Raw genomic sequence first — 23,598 nt, 5'->3', positions numbered from 1 at the left:
AAAACAGTTGCTATTCAGTCTTGTAAAGAATGACGTGGCAACAGATATATGGCACCTCGTTGTCCCTAAGTTTATCGGACACGGCAAGTCCAGCCTGGCCAGAGACAAGAGCACATTCTGTTCATAACTTGAGCCATGCATGGTGCTGATGAGGATGTGTGGTAATGACACTGTAAACCCTTACATCCCACTGTCTAAATTATGATGCTGGGGCATATCCACATGGGTGGAGAGAGTGAAACGATTCCAAGAGCAGTCCAAGTTGTTGGCACAAAGTGCATTAGTGACTGAGCTCAGGCAGGCATCTCTATTCTTCACCTAATGTGGCAAAGTCGTGCTGGCAAATACTTTGAGGCAACATGTTGTTTGATAGAGCCTGCCATGCCAGTTTTTGCATTAAACGAAGTGTCTCGCAGTAAATGTCGGAGATGGGCTTCCGATATCCATGCAATATGAAGAGCCTTGTAGGGGCATGCTAGAAGGAACCATGCCCGCTCACCCCCGTGGCCCCACGTTGTACGCACAGGTCTTCCTTGCTTGGCAGTGCAAATGGCTTGAAGACTCAAGCTGTGTAGCACGTAGACTGTGGTAGCATAGCAGGCTTCGCTCCCATGACTTCTCGTTATCGCGCTTCGTGGACTGCCACCTGGTTAGCTTAGCACAGCGGGCGCGCATACTCAATCGGTCTTGCAGAGCATGAAAGGACAGAACGACTTGAAAGCGCTGTGACTGTCGCACTGTGTTGGATCTTGGATTAATACACCCATGTTGGTTGGTGATCTGATTCAGAAGTCTTCTCTGCGCCGTGTCGGAGAGTCGTGAAATCCTGCCGTAGCGCCTTTGTGGATTGTGGGGTGGAGGAGTGTCGAGCCCTTTCCTGACCAGTGTGTTGGAACGAAAAGAAAAACAAAACAAAAAACAATATTTTTGACCGGAACGAAAACGTAACTGAAACATTGTTTATTATTTTGTTTCAGAGTGAAACTGAAATATTTTTAATCGGTTTTCAGTTCAAGGGGAAAGTCGGCAATCTGACACAACCAACGTCGGGCAACGTCAGCATTAGCGCGTATCTCAGGCAGGGATAGTGGGAGCAATAGTCGGCCCAGCGCTCCACTAATCTAAGCCTGCCGCTTGGTGCACTAGCAGATTGGCAGCGTATCAAAACCCAGGGCTTGCGCACTGAAGAGCTTATCGTTGCGTTTTTCACGGGTACAACGCTTTGTTACCGAAGCTTTTATCGTTACCTTGCTTCAAAAATTTTTGCATATGAACCATTACGGCACATTTTTTCCCATTCCAATGCCAGAACCAGAATGCAACTTTTTTCAGTGGAATGAAACTAAAACCACAATGAAAAACATTATGTTCCGACACGCTTTCCCGACTGTCGCTTGTAGGATTAGCCTCATGGAAGCCTGTCTCCAGAGGCCCAAAGGGGTGCTTTTGATTTGCGTTGATTTCTGGCATAGGTTCGCATTTCAGGCAAAGGCAGCATTTGTTGTGAAGCTGTTTGCCTTCAGAGTTCCCTGCAAGGCCTGTCCACGAGTCTTTCCACCTAACAACTGCATTGCCAAAAACGTACTCCTGCAAGGTGCCAAGAAAGTGAGATGTGAAAGTAGTGCATGAAACATAAAGGATAATGCTCTGTGTCTAGTTCAGTGGTTAGTGTGGTCTGTCCACGTGCGCGTACTATGGTGCACTTTGCAAAGTGACCTGAGCCCCTTTTGCAGGCTGCTGGTACGCAGAGCACGCAAGCTGGCCCAGCAGTATGAGCTGATGTACAGCGAGCCCATCCCAACATCTCAGCTGGTGCAGAAGGTCGCCTACATCATGCAGGAGTACACACAGACAGGGTAAGGAGGGCTCTGCCTTTAATTTTGTGCATTTTGTTGGGCCATAGTAAAGCTGCATATATTGCCTGTGAAACATTGCATCAAGTAATAAATTCTCAAAACAAGACAAAAAAAAAAAAGGCAGTTTCAGATAACTGTGGGAAAATGCACTTTGGTAATAATAGATCTGCTTGTAATGACTGCTTGCTGCCTCACAAGCTTATGGAGACTGTGTAGGTGATACAGTCGAACCCACTTATAACAATATTCAAGTGCCACAAAAATTCCATTGTTATAATCGATGATTCTTATAACCGGGCTTCATGAACAAAATCAAAATAGGGGGATGGCAGAGCTGTTGTGAGAAAACTATAATAGTGGAGAGGCCAGTGCGCCTCCCCACCACCTTCCTCCATCTGGCTGCTGATTCAGTTGCCTCGTTTAACTGTTTAACTCGGCTTCCTGCATGCTCCGATCGCGTGTAACAAGCCACGGCTGTCGGCGTTCAAAAATGGCACTGCTATAACAACTGCAAAGCAGGGTCACGGGCGTCAAGTGATACACAAGCTCTGCTGAGTCATCACTTTGGTGGCCTCAAAAGGGGCCTTTTAAAAAATTCAAGAAGGTTGCCGCGGCAGCTTCTCAGCTTGAGAAATCCAGAAGAAACGCTGGGGCGAGATCGCCACAAGCATTTCGCCACGCACTTCTCACCACGGGCTTGCCGGAGAAAATCCCATGTCCGTCAGCCTTGCTTGCTTAAAGCTTGCCAACAACCTTATTTTGCGAAGGCCCCTTGCGAAAACGAAGCCCCAGAGGGACTGAATCATCTGCAGGGCCTCCTGCGAGAACAACGTTGAGGCATCTTGTCATACTGTGTCATTGCTGCCGCCGTCGGTATCCGATGCGAGCACGTTCGCGACGATCACCTGATCGGTCAGAAGCACTTCATTTCTAAATCTATAGCAGTGCGCTTTCTTTTCACCAGCAACGTCGTGCATTGCCCATGATAAGCGGGTGGATCAGCCATCTTCCGTTTCGCAGCCTCGTTTGACTCGTTGCCGAAACGGGCGAAACCCCGTGGCCTGGAACAATTTCGACGCAACCAACAAAGATGAGCATGAGCGACTTAATCCGTTAATCCGTCGGCAGAAATGCGCAGTAAGAGCAGCGCCCAGCGCTATCTGCTATCAGCGCAGTTGGCGCGGTTCATTCTTGTTTTGGAGAGTGGCGTGGCGTAGAGCTATGGGCGCAGCCAATTTGTATTCGGAGGGGCAGACGGGCGACGGGAGAGAGGTGCGCGAGGCTGGCGATGCGGCGAAGGCTGGAAAACAGCGCGTGGCGACGTGCAGTGACCCGAATTTCTTATTTTCATTTTTCTTTTCAAGGATTTCGCATTCCATTCTCTTTCGGCACGGACACCCAGTAGCCAGACTTCATCGTTATAACCGATAATGAGGCATGGGGGCATTGTAGTAAGCGGGTTATTTCACCATAGAAAACATACAAAAGTTGACAGTGCAGCAGCTTCTCGTTGTTATAACTGATGTATTGTTAAAACCGGTATCGTTACAAGTAGGTTCGACTGTGCAGACATGCACACAGGCACTACAGAAAATGCTGGGAATCACCTTTTTCTTTTGTATTGTGGAGATTACTGCTTGATTGGAAGGTCGACAGATGCAGCAGCAATGGCAGGTGCCCTGGCCATAGTGATGGTTTGAGCATATTGCTTGGGTCTCGCTCTTTTTTCGTTTGGAAGTGCGGCACCTGCCACACCAAGAGTTGTTTAGCAGTTGACTGTGTTTATTACAGCTGTTATGGGCTCACTCCCCTGCTTTTTTTTATGTTCGGCAGTGTTGTCCCTGGAATCCCAAAATCATTGGTAAGAAATTTACGAAGAAAGTTGGTCATTGTGTCACAAGGATCCAAACTTATGGCCAGCAAATTGGCAGTTCAAGATTTTACTTCTGCGCCACTCTGTCAATGTCACAGCAGCGGAGAATACCGTATTTACACGATTGTAGGTCGACCCATTTTTTCAAATTTGGCAATCCAATGTTGGGGGGTCGACTTAGAATCGAAACCGAACCGTGTACCGCTAGTAACGGCAAGAGAAACGAGAAATCAGGGGCGCTACGGCGTGGTTACAACTTTGCACCAACGTTTTTATGGTTACGGTAGAAGCGTAGCGTAATAATTTACTCTATTGCATACATTTTGATTGTGCGCACCACGAGCGCACGGCTCTTGTGGGAGCATTGATCATGGAAGAGCCGCCGTTTAGGGGGTATTGGTAGATGGCGGAAGAGCCGCCGTTTGGGGGGTATTGGTAGCTGGCGGAAGAGCCGCCGTTTGGGGGGTATTGGTAGCTGGCGGAAGAGCCGCCGTTAGGGGGGTATTGGTAGTTGGCGGAAGAGCTTTTCTTTGAGATACGATTGCAGGGTTCGCACAGCCCCTTGAAATCCTTAAATATCCTTGATATTGACAGTATAAGTTCAAGGGCCCTTGAAACTACTTGAATACCCGTGAGCTCCTTGTAATCCTTGAAAATCCCGTGGGATTTGTTCCGCTAGAGGAAATTAACGATGTACCTCCGCAATTCATGCTGATATTTAAGGCCCTTTCGCTTACGAATGCCCATGAAAACAAGCTGTGTTGACTAAAGGGCAACATCAGGAAGTTTCGGTTTTAAATCTCGCAGCCCCTACGTCGTCTGGCACCTAATATGCATTGGAAATCCAATCCAATCCAATGCGAGGCATATCGCTTGCTCGGCTTGCGTATAGTGCCTAGAATATACTCTAGTGTGCCGTCCACCGAGCGTCTCCAACACAGGACGGTGGCGTGGGCAGTGATGCCTGCCGCCGCGGGCCACCAGACGGAGATGCCTGTCGGCACCATGCTAAATCCTGCGGTGTTCGACTCGCGTTCGTTTGCGATGCGTTGATTGCTACGCGTCGATTGCAATGGTTAGTTCATTTCTCGCCTTGCTGCCGCTTTCGTTGCAGTCTTTTCTTCTTGTGAGTGGGTTTTTTGCATCTATGTGTGCACTCGTCTGTCTAAAGAAACTTTAAACAGGTCGCGAAACCGCGATTTCCCAGAGACGTGGAAAGAAACGGCTCATCTCATTACCCAGCGCGTCCGCAGACCCCGAACGTATTGCGGATTGGGACAAGAACATAAGAGGCAGATCGCCGGGCAAATGGGGAGACTCGCTTCGTGTCTTGCCTGAAGTCCGCCCATGTCTCAGCATGGTCCGGCACAGTCTCGAAGTGCAGCGCACCAAGCGGCCGGCGGCGGCAGGCATCACACTCGGTGCCACCGCGACACCCGCTCTCGGCACACTAGTATGTGTCTTTTAGGTACTATAGTCGGGCCGTTTGTCGGCCTCGTGCGCGCCATTTCAGTGAAGTTCGCGTTTGCGTTGTGTGTTTACTTTGACAAGATGCCAGGCGGGAAGTGCAAGTTTCAGCCTGCGTGGCTGCAACATAGGGACTATCGTCACTGGGTGAGACCGGAACCAAGTGATCCTTATCGAGCAATGTGCGCATTATGTGAGAAGACGGTCGACATTGCAATGATGGGGGAATCTGCCTTGAAGAGCCACCAGAAAGGCGCAAAGCACCGATCCAAAGCTGCAGCAGGTGAGGGCTGCTCATCCGTCGCAAGTTTCATGCAAGCGGCAAATCTGTCGTCCGAGGCTGCTTGTCAGCGTGAAAGCACGGCAACTTCCTCTCGGGCTGCGACACTTGACGAAGACTGCAGAAAGCATGATTCCGTGATCGAAGCCGAGATTTTGTTGACGTTGAAAGTTGTGTCCTCACACTACTCCTACAGCTCCAGTGGATCCATTTCCCAGCTATTCCAAAGATGTTTCCGGATAGCGAGGTCGCGAGAAGCTTCACTTGCTCTGAGAAAAAGTGCGCGTACGTCGCGTGCCACGGTCTGCGCCCATTTTTCACTTCGCAAATACAAAAAATGATGGAGAAGTCTGACAATTTTGTTGTGCTTTTTGACGAAACCTTGAATGAATACCTGCAAAGAAAACAACTTGATGTTCACGTCAGATTGTGGAATAACTGTGAGGTGACAACCAGATATCTGACTTCGACATTCATGGGTCACAGCACAGCGGACGACCTTATGCAGAAGTTGACTGAAACACTCGCGTCCTTTCCCCTGAGCAGGATGTGCAGCTCTCGATGGACGGCCCGAATGTCAACTGGAGTCTTTTCAACAAGTTGCAGCAGCACATGAAGAATGACTTTCAAGTTCAGTGCTTGGATATTGGTTCATGTGGCTTGCACACAGTGCATAATGCTTACAAAGCAGGAATGCATGCGACAAGCCGGCCAGTTGACTGACACCTTTCTGTCGAGCTTATTCTCACTCTTCCATGATGCACCGGCCCGCCGTGAAGATTTTGTTAAAGAAACAGGGAGCAAGCTGTTTCCACTTCCTTTCGTACCCCACCGTTGGGTCGAGAACGTGCCCGTACTGGAGAGAGCCCTGGCTATGTGGGAGCATTTGAGGCACTACACCGAAGCAGTGAGCGACCATAGGCTACCCTTGCCGAAATGTAGAGCGTATGAGAACGTGAGTGCTTTTCTAAAGGACCAGCTTGCACTTGCGAAACTGAACTTTTCCCTAAACGTTGCAATGGTTGTGCAGCCTTTTTTGACTGTTTTTCAGAGTGATTCTTCAAAGACATTTTTTTTAGCAAAAGAGCTTGAAACTGTCTTGAGGAGCCTCCTTGCAAGGTTCGTGAAGCGCTCGGTATTGACATAAGCCACGAGCATCATGAAACTGCTGCGAATTGATGTTCATGATACTGCCAATTACACGTCACTTGAGAAGGTGGACGTTGGACGTGTGGCTGAGAAGATCTTAAAAAGCGGAAAAGCGAGTACCAAGTGTGTTTTTGAATTCAGGGGCGGGTGTCGTAAGTTCATTGTGCACATGATTCTGAAAATCATGGAGAGAAGTCCTCTTAGGTACCCTCTGGTTCGAGGGTTGTCATGTTTCGACCCCAGAGAGATGGCGAAGACAGAAATGTGCCTTGGGAAGCTGAAAGTTGTTCTTAACTGTTTAATTGACAGTAAGCTTCTTTCTGAGCACAAGAGAGATATTGTGTGTGCACAGTACATTCAGTTCTGCCAAGAAAAGCGTCATGAACTGCAAAACTATGAAAGAGACCATGAACGCCTTGACGTTCTCTTCGTACGCCTTTTGAAGCATGACCCGGCGTTATCGATGTTATGGGAAGTACTGAAGGTCCTTCTTTTGCTTAGCCATGGGCAGGCTTCAGTAGAAAGAGGTTTCAGTGTAAACAAGCAGATCGCGGTCGAAAATATGCCAGAGCTCTCGTATATCTCACAACGAGTCATCTGCGAGGCCGTGAAAACCCATGGTGGGCTGCTTAACGTTCCACTGTCGAAAGAACTGAAGTCATCAGTGCGCCAAGCCAGGCATAGGTATGCGCTATACATGGACGAACAGAAGAAGCAAGCTGTAGCTCAACAGGTAACCTTGAAGAGAAAAGCACTCGAGCTAGAGCTACAGAGCATGCAAGAGAAGAAGACAAAGCTCCAAAAAACTCTTAAGTGCTTGCAGGAGTCAGCGGATCGCTTTTCGGAAGACGCCGAAGCAAAAAACGACCCGACTTATCTTGTCAAGGCAAACAGTTTCCGTCGAACAGCCAAAGAAAAAGATGTGAGGAAATAAAAGAAAGTCATGTGAGGAAATAAAATTACGCTAATACTCCTTGAATTCTGCCTTTTTGCATCCTTGAAATCCTTGAAATGTCCTTGAATTTCCAGCCAAATATTGTGTACGAACCCTGCGATTGTTTTCGACGATCGCGCGCATCTGTCACTTCTGTTGTGCTGAATCGTCGTGCCTGTCATGAGTGCCAAGAACTTTCGGCGCTTGTTCTCAGCAGCGTTCAAACGGGCTGCTATCCTCGATGTTGAGAAAACTAACAACTGCGCAGCGGGACGCAAGTCTGCAGTCAGTGAACATGTGGTGCGGCAGTGGCGGCTTCAGCGCGAGAAAATTTGGCCTCTCTGGCTACTGTGTGTGGGTGGGTCCTCTCTGGGTGGCGGGGCTGTACCACAAGATGTCGTGGTGCGGTCGTTCGCGAAGTGTGGACTCACTTTTGATGACGACGTGCTGTGGAACCGCAGCAGCTATGACGGCAGCAGTGCCAGTGAGGTCAACTCTAGTGACGATGAGTAGTCTTAGCAACCCCATCAATAAATTTCCCTTGTGTGAAATGCACTCGCGTGGTTTTTCTCCCCGCGCCCAATTTTTTTTTTGAGACGTGCAATTTTGGGGGGGGTCGACCTACATTCGAGTCCACTTACAATCGTGTAAATACGGGATCCTGGAAAATGCGCTTGTGCCAGCAGCTGCCAAGATTGGCTAATACCCGCTCAACAACAGCAGATAGAGCTGGTGTCTGTGCCCTGTTCGTGTTACAGCACATTGCCTTCCCAGTTGCAGAAGCAGTCTCATTAAGTTTTCTTCTTCTACCTCTGATGACAATGATTGAATGCGTCTACTTTGCCTTCGTTAGTCTTCTTCTAGCGCTTGGCTACTTGTCATGTTTACTGGATGGCGCTGACATCATCTTGTTTTCTTTAAAGATAGCACGAGGCGTAGTGATGGGTTAGCCCAAATATAAGTTTGAGAAAAGCCGAACCAGTTCAGCTGTAAGAGGCTAGAGGTTTAATAGAGACCAGTGGGTAAGTCCGGACAGGTGAGAGGAGGAAGAAAAGCGGTGTCTTTCCATTTCACCACCGAAAGGCACAACTTCCACAAATAGTTACGACTCTCACTTCTGTTACTTGTCAAAAAAGAGATTGCTCACTCGCACCTGCGAGTGTTCACTGCAACACACACTACACGGAAACAGTCTAAGGCTTACTGCGCATTACATTTCATCAGCTATTGTGTCACTGCTTTGTGTTACGACAGAAACTCTCTTTTTTTTTAATTTTACCACGACAGCAGTTAAATGCTTCAAAGTTTTTGCCACAGGGAAAAGAAAAAGAAGTATGTTTCCCACTGCTTTTGCTTGTGCTGCAGAAGTGCCAGCAAACTGGCTTATGGGGCACAGCACTTTGACACTCAAATTAGTGCCAGTGCAGGCATCTCTGTTTGGTGCAACAAGTCATGAACCATCTGTGTGGTCAGCTCATCGGTATCTAGTACCTGTGCCACACGCGCTCAAAAAATCGCATTCAATCGTTAATGCCTTAATTCGTAATGAATTTTTTCTTTTACCGGAGCTGTCACACTTTGAAATTTAATTATCTTTGACACGATTATGTCAATGCGAGCCTTTTCTGGAGTGAGCATTTGCACGATACAAATAAATAATAAATATGAACATGTTTACGAGTTTAAGCTGCCTGCACGAATTGTAAAATGTAAAAATAAACATTCTGTCATGCAGTTCGGTTGAGATTGTTGCTGTTTTTTGCAATGCAGCAATCAACCATAGCAACTTCGGCCACTGCATGTCAAATCTGAAGCCCAGAAGCAAAATAGGGCCTGCTGTGTCAAAGCCACACTGATGCCAGGGTTCTTCTATACTTTGCTTCTGGTTATGAAACTTCCCCGAAAGTTTCATATAGGGACAGAAGGCCACACCAGAGGCGCTGGCCAAAGTAGAACGGGAACAATCTGCTCCACCAGATGGCCAGGCTGCACGATCATGTAAAAATATTTCATGAGGAAAGGCAAATCTCCCACGTTTATAAGCATTTCAGCATGTTTCCAGAGTGAACATGCAATGGAAAGGTGTGGCAAAATAATTTAACGTGCAATGTGTTTATGCTTAAATTATACATGGCACTGTTGTATGATTGACGGGCTCTCCCCCCCCCCCCCCTTCTAGCACCCCCTAGAAGCCTACCTTGCACAAACTGTTTCGGTCGGCTGTCTCTATTTGTAGTTTGTCTATTATTAGTTGGATACGAGTTAGTTAATTTGGTTAGCTAGTTCAATAAGTTAGTTATTAGTTGATCAGTTAGTAACCTAACTGCTTTGCTTCATAAATTAGTCAGGTAGGATATTAGTTTAGTTTGTGAATAATATTGTTAGTTTATTTAGATAACTTGGTTAATTAGTTGGTTAGCTTTGTTAGTTTGAATTGTCAATTAGTTTTGCTAGTTTAAATAATTATAGCTTTAGTTTGCCTGTCAGGTGATTAGTTCGTTTAGTTTTGTTAGTTACCTTATTTTTAAATTTAGTTAGTTCACTTAATCACTTAGTTATTATGTTATTAGTTTATTACTTAGTTTTGATACTGTAGTTGGTATGTTAGTTATTCTTTAGTTCATTAGTTAATTGGCTGTTTCAGTTAGCTAAGTTATTAGTTATGTAATTAGCTTAATTTGTAAGTCTAGTTAGTTAATGTAGTTATTAGTTAGGTTAGTTATTAGTGTGATAATTAGTTTAGTAATTATTTATTTGGTTATTTAGTTAGTTTAGTAAGTTAGGTGAGTTATTTATAGTAACTAGGTAATTATTAATTACCTAGTTTACTTAGCTTAGTTTGATATTAATAATGGAATTTGTTTAGTTAATTAGAAAGTTTAGCTTTTTAATTAGTACACTTAGTAAGGATAGTTAGGTACCCTTGTAGCTGGACTGACATGCAGGCACACAACAAATGTTAGGCACTGCCGCTCTGACGAAGCATGCTGTCACCACACAGAGAGAGAGATGGTGCAGTGCAGTAGCTAAAAGCAGCAATGCAGGCCTTTTACGCCTAATTGCATAAAGGTGTGACGTGAAATTGATATGCAGCCGGTTTCCAACGATGGAGTAGTCCCGCATGTATGTTTTGAATTGTGAACTGTTACAAAGGCGGGTGAATGAAGCAAGGCGTTGTAGTTGTTTTGAAATTGTTCGCTTCAAAATTTTTCAACAGGGTGATTCCATGTAAGATCGAACAAAGGATGGCCGGTCGACCTTTTAAATTTAGTTCAAAATTTTATATATTGTTGCCTGATGAGTGGAAAGAAGAGATCCGCAATGGGTTTTGCTGCCAAAAATATTTTTGAAGCAGCGCGAATCACTAATGACGAAGTGGAAGAATGCCACGCTTACCTGTTCTGCTGTTTTGGCCAACTTTGGTTATGAATTACACAAAATATATTAAAGTTAGGTAGCTGAAATTTCTCTAAATAATTATATGCATGTTTTTGCTTGTGTTCAGTTATTTTTGGTTTTTGTGGATAGTGTAGATGTTTTTATAAAAAACCTGCAGGTCTTTATCTCAAAAAAAGCTTGTGGTAGAGCGGCAAGAATTCCGCATTCCGTTCTAAGCATACTTATTTACCAAACTGCTAAAGCTTATATTTATATCACTTTTCATTAAAGAGATATTACCGGTGTAACTTCAAGAAAACACCGAACAATGTAAATTTCTGATGACAATTAAAAAAAAAACACCATTTTTGATATTACTTAAACTTTGCTCACTTATTCTCCTCTACATCAGCTTTCATAATCATTAAAAACATATTGCATAATTTTGTTCCATTCGTAGTTACAGCACGTCGAATGAGGCCCCTACGCAAGGCTCAGGGCACCATGCAGGTCTGAAGATTCTATGAAATTTGTGATCGCGTACGACCTTTGAATTTTGGCATGATATTGTATCCAGTCATTTATGCCTTAACGCTGCAAATTAGCTGTGGGACAAACCGTAGTGAATGATTCAGAATCAGTTTTGTACGCGTGGGGTTCCTGGTTGCGCTGCGGCATCGGAGAGCACACAGACGTTTTGCGCAATTAACCTCTACGAAAACGCACTCATAAATCGATACCCAGCTTTGATAACCCAAAAATAGGATAAAATTCAATAAGCAAGCAACTGTATTCCAAGTAATCTTTAGCATAATGAAAAAAAAAATGTGAAGGTAATGGAGAACCGCTTTATTAAAACAGAATTTGTTTCTGGGCTGCAATCGTTTATTCGAATGATTCAAGAACGCTGATTTCCTTCATTCCTGTACACATAGTTTCTTCCATGCAGACCCGGCTATGCGTGCCACGTACAATTCAGGAGATGCTTCCGTTGACCTGGATAGCTGCCAGGCATGCCAAGACTGAATGCCATGGAAGGCGGGCACTTTCATCCACTCATCCTTCTTTAAGTCGCGGAAGGCAACAACTTCTTTTTCTTCAAGATGTATTAGATGCACACCTTTCAGTTTTTCTGTTAAAATTGTTACAAAGTCTCTGGCTGCCCGAATTGCACTTTCAGGGCTTGTTCTCAAGTTGTTGAGCATTGCTTGATGCTTGACAAGTCCTCCAACTCCGTCGCACGCGTTTTTCCCGTGTCCAGTTGCTGAGAATATCCATTGGGTATTGGGACAATCGCTCTTTCCGAACTCGTAAAGGCGGTATCTATTTTTGAAATGACTGGCGGCTCCATCACTCACATACGTCACCTTGGAGTACACCGGCAGGTTATCGTCCACCCATTCTGTCGCTTTCTTTAGAGCCAAGCAGGCGTGAGCGGAGTCGTGGTTCAAGTCGTCACTAACAATAGCGAAACTCTCCGTAGATTTTTTCGTTGTTACCACGCATGTAAACATGGATACTTGCTGCTTTTTCCAGTGGTATGCCTGAACTTCGTCAGGAAGCACGACAGTCCAGTTTTCGGCAAAATCAAAGTGGAATACAATGCTCCCACGCTGTGTACATTGCTTTTCCTCGTAGATAGCTTTGCCTTGTGTCTTCCTGATGTGGTTGTGCACGATCCACTTTGCCACTAGAACCCGAAGATGATTCAAAAAAGTATCAGCATCCAAAACCTTTTTCACAAGGTCGCCTGCCTCCCACGTCGCTAGGATTATTTCTTCTTCTTCTGGGATATTAAGTTCCTCCACTGTCAGGGACCCCCCTTTTAGACACTGATTGCATTCGCCTAAAAGGCACCGTGCTGATGACGGAATGCAAATGAATGCGGAGTGAAGGTCATCAGAATTGATTCTGTGGCCACTAATGTTCTCAAGAGCGGCAAGGCAAAGTTTATAGTTGGCGCAAATGACACAAACGCACACATCATGCTGGGGACAACATTTTACCCAGCGCGGTCGCAAGGTGTAGAATTTTGATAGGCCAATGCCAGAATCAGGATGGTCGTCTTTGTATATGTGGAATGCCTCTCTAATAGATCTGGTCATGAAACGCTTTGTTACTAATACTTTTTCTCCATCGATCGTAACCGACAAGACATCCTTTCTGTTAGGGCTTTGTCTCGAGCATTCCAACTCGTCCTTCGTGTAGTACTCACGTGCCGCAGATACGCACTCAGGGCTCACCTTGTGCCTGGTGAAAGGATCCGGCCGGTACCACACACCGTGATTTTCTTTCAATTTCCTGGACTTGTTTATTTCATACATCGATGCTTCAGGAATAAGCTTCTTAATCTCATGTTTAGCTAGTGTTGAATCAACACTAGCTAAACATGAGATTAAGAAGGGTTCGCACAGCCCCTTGAAATCCTTGAATATCCTTGATATTGACAGTATAAGTTCAAGGGCCCTTGAAACTACTTGAATACCCGTGGGCTCCTTGTAATCCTTGAAAATCCCGTGGGATTTGTTCCGCTAGAGGAAATTAACGATGTACCTCCGCAAGTCATGCTGATATTTAAGGCCCTTTCGCTTACGAATGCCCATGAAAACAAGCTGTGTTGACTAAAGGGCAACATCAGGAAGTTTCGGTTTTAAATCTCGCAGCCCCTACGTCGTCTGGCAACTAATATGCATTGGAAATCCCATCCAATCCAATGCGAGACATATCGCTCGCTCGGCTTGCGTATAGTGCCTAGAATATACTCTAGTGTGCCGTCCACCGAGAGTATCCAACGCGGGACGGTGGCGCGAGCAGTGATGCCTGCCGCCGCGGGCCACCAGACGGCGATGCCTGTCGGCACCATGCTAAATCCTGCGGTGTTCGACTCGCGTTCGTTTGCGATGCGTTGATTGCTACGCGTCGATTGCAATGCTTAGTTCATTTCTCGCCTTGCTGCCGCTTTCGTTGCAGTCTTTTCTTATTGTGAGTGGGTTTTTTGCATCTATGTGTGCACTCGTCTGTCTAAAGAAACTTTGAACAGGTCGCGAAACCGCGATTTCCCAGAGACGCGGAAAGAAACGGCTCATCTCATTACCCAGCGCGTCCGCAGACCCCGAACGTATTGCGGATTGGGACAAGAACATAAGAGGCAGATCGCCGGGCAAATGGGGAGACTCGCTTCGTGTCTTGCCTGAAGTCCGCCCATGTCTCAGCATGGTCCGGCACAGTCTCGAAGTGCAGCGCACCAAGCGGCCGGCGGCGGCAGGCATCACACTCGGTGCCACCGCGACACCCGCTCTCGGCACACTAGTATGTGTCTTTTAGGTACTATAGTCGGGCCGTTTGTCGGCCTCGTGCGCGCCATTTCAGTGAAGTTCGCGTTTGCGTTGTGTGTTTACTTTGACAAGATGCCAGGCGGGAAGTGCAAGTTTCAGCCTGCGTGGCTGCAACATACGGACTATCGTCACTGGGTGAGACCGGAACCAAGCGATCCTTATCGAGCAATGTGCGCATTATGTCAGAAGACGGTCGACATTTTAACGATGGGGGAATCTGCCTTGAAGAGCCACCAGAAAGGCGAAAGGCGACGGAGTTTCCGTCGAACAGCCAAAGAAAAAGAAGCGGAGATAACAGCTCTTGAAAGAGAAATTAATGCGAAAATAGGGCTCCTTTCCTAAGTCATGTGAGGAAATAAAATTACGCTAACACTCCTTGAATTCTGCCTTTTTGCATCCTTGAAATCCTTGAAATGTCCTTGAATTTCCAGCCAAATATTGTGTACGAACCCTGGTTGATGGCAGGAGAGTCAGAAGTTGATAACATTCCTGGGGTGTCGTCGACGCTGCATAGGCTTGCCGAAAGCTTTCTGTCCACTGCTCGCAGAAGGAGCACTTTCTTTCGGCTGAATTTCCAGATGCATCACATTGGTTGTACGCCCGCCGTATCTTGTTGCGAACATTTTCCGCTACCGCCTTCTGCACCTCACTTTGTTTTCTTTTGCTGTAAGTAGGCCTATCCCGACTTCTCACTGCGCTTGGGCGTTTCAAAGGGGACACGCAGGTAGTCGCAATGATCTGGTTGACGATGTTGATTTCTGCTTCAGGGGGCATAAAAATGTCATCGCTCAACTGTGTGTTCCGTGAGGATATTTCATTGCAGAAGTAGCGAAAGCACGGGTAGCACAAGTAGTCATTCTCTTTGACAGTTACTGATGTTTCGGATGTTAAAAGTTGCTCCAAAGCATTAACGTCTACGTCGGTAACTCTGCGAAAATTTCGCTTCTTTGCAATGAGCTTCTTGTGCTTAGAAAGGTAGTCTGCACAATACACTTGCTCAGAGCTATATTTTGCCGCCATGAGACGCACATGAACAGTAGAGTAAGAGCAAAGCACAAGCACTATCGGTGTCGAATGAAGTGTGAACAGCGGATCGATTCAGGCTATCTCCTGTCAGGCCATCTGCTGTTCAGGCCGTCTGCTGTTCAGGCCATAGAGTTTCTCACTATAACACCTAGAGGGTAAACTGGCGCCACCGTCTATGCGAGTTTCTTATAGGGCACCGTGCCCTCATGGGAATGACCGGATATGTGTCTGCTAGGCTTGTGTTGGCTGGTGTTGAACAAGGCTTCGTCTAAAACGTGGATATGGCTACATAAATAATGCGTTATTAAAGTAAAATCTACATAAAAGGCTTTCATTCACCCATATTACATATCTCAATAAAGTTTACTCACCTACAATGCCGAATGAAGTGAAGAACAGACGACAAGTTGTTCCAAAGCAAGCGACAATCTTGTCGTCTGCCCTCCAACTTTAGCGGCCAGCTGATACTTTTTACGTTTCATATAATTGTGCATCCAATAGTAAGTCCTCAAAATTAAACAACATATGTTTTTGTGTAATAATAAAGCTAAAGCAGTTTTTTACGTGCTATTTTAGCAGGAAATGAATGTTTGTGACAGACGGAACGGTGCTAGCCAGGCACGTCTTCAAGGCGTTCTGGCTCTCCAAGAACGATGCCAATCCGAAGTCACGATATACCGGCATTCCCATGGATACCACAGCGCTGCAGCGCCAGTTCTCCCTCTAGGTAATATAGTGAGAAGCCAGTTCTCCCTCTAGGTAATATAGTGAGAAACTCTATGGTTCAGGCAGTCTGCTGCCGTCATCTCAGATAGGCGCGCACATCCGGTTACCGATAGTTTTGCTTTTGTTTCCCTTGGCATTCTACATCTTGATTTGCCACTGGAGTGCCACGTTAATACTTTCCACCTTTTTCAGTACTACTGGCCTTTCAAGAAAAAGAAATCCAATCCTACCTGCATTCTAAACACTTAGCGGGCAAGAAGTCGGATCTACAACAATTGCCTATCCTTGCGTAAGAGCCTCATTCGACGTGCTGTAACTACGAATGGAACAAAATTATGCAATATGTTTTTAATGATTATGAAAGCTGATGTGGAGGAGAATAAGTGGGCAAAGTTTAAGTAATATCAAAAATGGTGTTTTTTTTTTTATTGTCATCAGAAATTTTCATTATTCGGTGTTTTCTTGAAGTTAGACCTGTAGTATCTCTTTATCGAAAAGTGATATAAATATAAGCTTTAGCAGTTTGGTAAATAAGTATGCTTAGAACGTAATGCGGAATTCTTGCCGCTCTACCACAAGCCTTTTTTGAGATAAAGACCTTCAAAGTAGACAAACAAACGTTTCCTGGGCCGATTTTGAGGTTTTTTTATAAAAACATCTACACTACCCACAAAAACAAAAATTAACTGAACACATGAAAAAACATGCATATAATTATTTAGAGAAATTTTAGCTACCTAACTTTAAAATATTTTGTGTAATTCACAGCCAAAGTTGGCCAAAACAGCAGAACAGGTAAGCGCGGCACTCCACCTCTTCGTCATTACTGATTCGCGGTGCTTCGAAAAAAAAATTTGGTAGCAAAACCAATTGCGGATCTCTTCTTTCCACTCATCAGGCAACAATATGTAAAATTTTGAACTAAATTTGAAAGGTCGACCGGCCATCCTTTGTTCGATCTTACATGGAATCACCCAACACTGTACAGAAACGGTGGCGATTTGAACATTGTGCCGAGAGTATTCACACACTGATGATGGCAGTCGACTATAGCGCAAAATCGGGTGACCATTCGGCGTCTGCTCTATTTGCGCCAGCATCGCGGTGCATCCACGGTGGGCGCTATACGAAGTGCTCCCATAGCATTACACAGGCGTTTCGGGATCAGATGAAAAGTACTGAAGTACTCTGGCGACGCAAACCTGAGGAAGTTTACGGAGTACAACTCCTTACAGGAGCGTTGTTAAAAATTATTTTTTACATACTCACAGTGTTTCAAATCCTCAGTTATACAACACTGCACAAGCTGTGGCATTTCTCAGTGTTCTGCTGAATGCATTAGATAATTAATGACATAAAGGCTAATGACATTAAGGCTGGTATTTTGTAGCAATGCCTTTCTGATGCTAATGCCTTCGCGCGCTTTTCGCGCTTGGTCATTGGACGGTCTGCTCATGTTATCAACTGGATCAGCCGGCCGTTAGCGGTGGATGATAAGACTAAGGTAAAATAAAGCATAACGCATCGCTACAAAATACCGGCCTAGGTTTTTTCATGCGGCTTCATGTAAATGGCATTCAAGTTAATGTCATTTTCTGTGCCCATGTGGCACAGGTATAAAGCACACAGACCTGGTGATAGGAGTGGTTTCATTATAGCGATGTAACATCCAAGTTGTTAACGCATTAGGTGTACATACATAGCGCGCGCACACACACACACACACACACACACACACACTAACCGCTGATTGTGCAGCACTTGTGTTGGGTAAACTGTTTGCCAACCCGAGAAAAGTGTGTGTAGAAGTTAAAGGTCCCTATGAGGAAGAAGATGCGGTCACTGACCAAGTCAAAGTAATACACAGAGACGTTTCGGGACCCGTACGGGTTCCTTGTTCACACTAAGCAGGCAAGAGCCGTAAGTCGCTTTTTATACTAAAATGTGACGTAATGAGCGGGTGTAGCTGGCAGGGAGATTGCCATCTGTCCTGTTGATAGTGTCCTCCGTGGTCTGAATAAACACTGATTCTAATAGTAATCTTGTGGCCGGATTCTTCTCCTTGGCTATTATAGTGGCGTTATCCCAACTGATGCAGTGACCGTGATTATCGGCGTGCTCTGCCAGTGCGTTCGACGCTTTCTTGTTGTTGCAGACGTCCCTCCGATGTTCCTTTAATCTTCTGGTGAAGTTGCCAGTTTCGCCGATGTAACTGCAGCTGCAGTCTGCGCATGGTATCTTGTAGACAACACCAGGGTAGCTCTTGCTGTCTAATCGATCTTTCACGTTAACAAGCTGATTTCTCAGTTTGTTGGAGGGCATGTGCGCAACGCGAAGGTCATACCTTGAAAAGATACGGCTTAGAGCTTCGCTGACGCCAGGAACATATGGAACGCCGGCGCGTCTTCGGAACGACTTGCCCTGGGATGGCCTGGGATGGAGGACACGATCTTCATTAGTCTTAATAAATTTCTTTGGGTACCCGTTCGTCATTAATTCGCGATGGATTGTCTGAAGTTCTTTCCTGATTTCGTCGTCACTTGAACAGATGCGTGTTGCCCGCGTCACCAGAGAAGAAACAACGGATTGCTTGTGACAAGCTGGGTGGCACGAATTAAAATTTAGGTAGTGTCCGGTATGCGTCGCTTTCCTGTGCACAGCAAACGAGAGCTTATTTCCGGTTCGGCCCACCTGGACGTCGAGGAAGGGAAGGCTGCTGTCGCACTCGTATTCTGCGGTAAACTGTATTGCTGCCTCTATCGAGTTGAGAACACGCAGGAGCCGTGGGGCATCATTCTTATTTAGGATGCAGAAGCAGTCGTCCACGTAGCGGACGAATATCTTGGGCGCGGGAGCGAAGTCGGCAAGGGCCTTCTGTTCAACTAGCTCCATGACCAAATTGGCCGTAGTAACGGAGATGGAGGCCCCCATGGCGGTTCCGTGGATCTGCTTATAACACTGCTTGCGGTAGGTGAAATACGTGTTGCTTAGGCAAAATTCTAGCAGCTCGCAGACGTCCTGTACCTCCAAAGGTGTGCGCTCTGCGAGCGTTTCGTCCGCCAGCAGGACCTTCGTGCACGCCGCTACGGCCAAGTCGACAGGCACGGAAGTGAAGAGCGCTCTGACGTCGAAGGATACCATCACGTCTTCTTCATCCAGGGAAATGTCGCGCACTTTTGCCTGTCGACTTGGCCGTAGCGGCGTGCACGAAGGTCCTGCTGGCGGACGAAACGCTCGCAGAGCGCACACCTTTGGAGGTACAGGACGTCTGCGAGCTGCTAGAATTTTGCCTAAGCAACACGTATTTCACCTACCGCAAGCAGTGTTATAAGCAGATCCACGGAACCGCCATGGGGGCCTCCATCTCCGTTACTACGGCCAATTTGGTCATGGAGCTAGTTGAACAGAAGGCCCTTGCCGACTTCGCTCCCGCGCCCAAGATATTCGTCCGCTACGTGGACGACTGCTTCTGCATCCTAAATAAGAATGATGCCCCACGGCTCCTGCGTGTTCTCAACTCGATAGAGGCAGCAATACAGTTTACCGCAGAATACGAGTGCGACAGCAGCCTTCCCTTCCTCGACGTCCAGGTGGGCCGAACCGGAAATAAGCTCTCATTTGCTGTGCACAGGAAAGCGACGCATACCGGACACTACCTAAATTTTAATTCGTGCCACCCAGCTTGTCACAAGCAATCCGTTGTTTCTTCTCTGGTGACGCGGGCAACACGCATCTGTTCAAGTGACGACGAAATCAGGAAAGAACTTCAGACAATCCATCGCGAATTAATGACGAACGGGTACCCAAAGAAATTTATTAAGACTAATGAAGATCGTGTCCTCCATCCCAGGCCATCCCAGGGCAAGTCGTTCCGAAGACGCGCCGGCGTTCCATATGTTCCTGGCGTCAGCGAAGCTCTAAGCCGTATCTTTTCAAGGTATGACCTTCGCGTTGCGCACATGCCCTCCAACAAACTGAGAAATCAGCTTGTTAACGTGAAAGATCGATTAGACAGCAAGAGCTACCCTGGTGTTGTCTACAAGATACCATGCGCAGACTGCAGCTGCAGTTACATCGGCGAAACTGGCAACTTCACCAGAAGATTAAAGGAACATCGGAGGGACGTCTGCAACAACAAGAAAGCGTCGAACGCACTGGCAGAGCACGCCGATAATCACGGTCACTGCATCAGTTGGGATAACGCCACTATAATAGCCAAGGAGAAGAATCCGGCCACAAGATTACTATTAGAATCAGTGTTTATTCAGACCACGGAGGACACTATCAACAGGACAGATGGCAATCTCCCTGCCAGCTACACCCGCTCATTACGTCACATTTTAGTATAAAAAGCGACTTACGGCTCTTGCCTGCTTAGTGTGAACAAGGAACCCGTACGGGTCCCGAAACGTCTCTGTGTATTACTTTGACTTGGTCAGTGACCGCATCTTCTTCCTCATCATGTTACCTGACCAGACGAACTTTCGTCGAATTCTTGACTAAAGGTCCCTATATTTCACACCTTTGCCAAAATGGCAGTGTCTACTGGCAAGTCTGCTGCTGTCATAGTAAATGAGTTTCACACCACAAGAATTGCTCCCGTCTGCTGATTTCTTTTTTATTTTGACCTGTGCTGACAACAATCACTGTGCCAATGTTGTAAATGGCATTTGCGGCGAGTGTCATTAGTTCAGTTTGCAGGTCAGATTGAAACTTCGGCAGCGTTTTTTCATTGAACTGTTAACGAGAGATTTCTAGAGAATATAATATGCCAGTGTAACATGATTAAATATTTTTTTTGTTGAGTCTCTTGAGTTTGGCTCCCACGAACCAGGTTTCATTGTCATAACTGCAAGCATCGCAAGGTACAGTTTGTGGCAGGCATAGTGAATATTGTTACAGGCCATTCCCGCATTCTGAAGAAGGCGCTCAGCAGGGCAACACAGACGAAGATCGAAAAAGCACATTCGTGCTTGTTAATGATTTGCCATCTTGTCTGTGGCTTCCCTGTACATGTATTCTGTAAATATAAGTTTGCCTACTCTTTATCTTCGTCACAATCCAAACGGCCGTCTCCAGGGCCTCTTCTGCCACATTCGCTTCTGCCACAGTGGCAGAAGAGGCAGCCTCTTCCTCAGTGGCGGCAACGTTGGGGTCCAAAGAGATCCAGGCATGTTTTCCTGGAACTGATGGCATCAATATTGAGTACTGGTTGGCCATTTACGAGCATGTAAATAAGAACAACCGATGGGACGATATGGTCATGCCGGCAAACATATTTTACTTACAAGGTCAAAGGTCTGGTTCTGGAACTAGGAAGCATGAAGTTGGGATTCTTGCTAGCAAAAGATGTGTGATTTGCTTGGAAAGGCCATTGGTCGTATGGCTGTGGCGAAGAAGGCGCTTGCGTCCCATGCCCAAACATCTACGGGGCCCTTTGTAGCAAAGTGGAAGATGACGTGATGGAGTCGGGCAATTCTTCTTCTTTCTGGGGTTTTACGTGCCAAAACTAGTTCTGATTATGAGGCGTAGTGGAGTGCTCCGAATTAATTTTGACCACCTTGGGTTTTTTAATGTGCACTACAACGTAAGCACACAGGCGTTTTTGCATTTTGTCTCCATCAAAATGCGGCCGTGGCTGCCAGGATTCGATCCCGCAACCTCGTGCTCAGAAGCGCAACGCCTTAGCTAACTGAGCCACCGCGGCGTGTGGAGTCAGACAAAGTGGTGCATGCTTTAAGATTGATAGGAGATGATAGTCTGCTCATTTGCAAGGACTGCAACATGGTCGACTCCATCATACGGGGGGCAAGTGTTTTGAGACGGCCAAAAGCCAAAGCATCGCCCATCAGTTTGTGCGACTGCCCAACACGACAGCAACATCGCCGTGCGAAGACCTACCTGCACCACAGGTACAGCTCACCGCGGAGCATGTGACAAAGGTTATCCGGCATGAAATTGAGGTCATGTTCCCTGCTTCCATGTGCTCAGTGCTTTTGCGTCTACATCGTGGATGGTACCACTGTGTGGTCACTCACCAGTGTAACATAATGAACCCACAGTGAACGTTCTTTTAAACATTGGCTTCGTCCAAAGCTGAACGAATGGCTTCGTCCTGTTGCAGATGCCAATTTGTGATGCAGGAACTTTTCTTTAATGATTCAGCCGATTCTCCGACGCGGAGCCTCCAAGAACCCAATTGAGGACAAAGCCGTTTGTTGGAGAACACACGCACACAAAACTTTTAATGCAACTAGAAAGAGAATAAAAAGTCGGCAGATCCCACGCCCTGTGGGAATCAATGTTATGCGAAGCAGTGTGCGAAACAGTGTGCGAAGTTATGCGAAGCAGTGTCATGACATTCATGTCATGAGTCCTCAGAAGTCCATTTAGCTACCGCTAAGAGACCTTAGGGCGAAAGCGTTAGTCATACTCGTGACTAAGACTTCTACCACCATCCTTTAGTGTTTTCTTCACTTAGTACCCACGTCCAAACCCATTTCAGTGTTTTTGAGTGTTAATCTTTTTTCGCTGAGTCATTGTCATTCTTGCTCAGTCATGGTCATGTCTATGATCTCTACCATCAACCTTTAGCCTTTTCCTTCATTTAGTACCATAGTCCCAACCCATTCCATTAGTTTTTGAGTGTTAAACTTTTTTCGCTGAGTCACTCTCATTTTTACTGAGTCATGGTCATGACTGACTTCTACCACCATCCCTTAGTGTTTCCTTCAATTAGTACCGACGTCTGAACTCACTGCAGTGTTTTTTGAGTGTTAAATCTTTTTTTCGCTGGGTTATTGTCATTTTTGCTCAGTCACGGTCTTGACTATGACTTCGACCAACAACCTTAGCCTTTTTCTTCACCTAGTACCCCATCCGAACCCATTGCAGTGGTTTTTGTGTGTTAATATCTTTTGCTGAGTCATTTTTGCTCTGGCTTGAAGAGAGAAGGCAGGCGGCTTGGCGGCACAGGCAGACGGTGGCGGCGTTCTGGCCAGGCAGCTGGGCGTGGAACTCGGGCCCGTATCCCAACTGCTCATGTTCGGCCCATGGGCGCAGAAGCTTGCCGGCCTCGGGCAGCAGTTCAGGATCGGGTAGAGTGGCGACGCCCAGGAACGAGTTGGCAGGAGGCCCCGGTTGGGTGAAGTCCTGGTGGCTCGGGTCTGGAACCCGACGGCCCATCTTCAACTCCCGGTCTGGTGGCTGACCTTCTCCTGACGTTGCTTCTGGAACTCCACCTCTTCTGCCAGCGCGCCTCGCTTTTCTGCCGCTCTGGCCGATTCGTCGTTTGCTCATTGGCTGCTTGAAGCTTCGTGGTCTCTTGTGATTGAATGCCTTTTTCTTTTGTTTTTTCTTCTTGCGCCGTGTGTTCACGTGCCGGACGGTCTTCGATGTCTTTCAACCATGCACGGAATTTGCCTCCGTGCGTGCATTGCTTGTCGTCTGCTTCTTGTTTGTCTCCAACCACCGCACCTGTGTCGCGCACTCCACACACCACAACCACTTGTCCAAGCCATCGTTCATCAGGAGCTGTCCATTGGTGGCCTGACTCTGTGTGCCGTCGCTTCCTC

The 23,598-nt window shown here is 46.5% G+C and overlaps 1 protein-coding gene and 1 pseudogene across 1 annotated transcript in view; both read left to right on the top strand.

Moving 5' to 3' along the window:
• Nucleotides 1-23,598, top strand: part of LOC119455341 (uncharacterized) — a 75,382-nt pseudogene that overhangs the window by 5,726 nt on the left and 46,058 nt on the right.
• LOC119456590 (proteasome subunit alpha type-2-like) overlaps nucleotides 136-23,598 on the top strand; it is a 40,060-nt gene continuing 16,597 nt past the window's right edge. Inside the window, exons 1-3 of the mRNA XM_049668973.1 lie at nucleotides 136-161; nucleotides 1,473-1,605; nucleotides 1,639-1,856. Coding sequence (XP_049524930.1) covers nucleotides 136-161; nucleotides 1,473-1,605; nucleotides 1,639-1,856 — 377 coding nt within the window. The remainder of the gene's footprint in view (nucleotides 162-1,472; nucleotides 1,606-1,638; nucleotides 1,857-23,598) is intronic.

Source organism: Dermacentor silvarum, chromosome 6, assembly GCF_013339745.2.
Source record: "Dermacentor silvarum isolate Dsil-2018 chromosome 6, BIME_Dsil_1.4, whole genome shotgun sequence".
Lineage (NCBI taxonomy): Eukaryota > Metazoa > Arthropoda > Arachnida > Ixodida > Ixodidae > Dermacentor > Dermacentor silvarum.
This window is presented reverse-complemented; position numbering and strand designations above follow the sequence as displayed.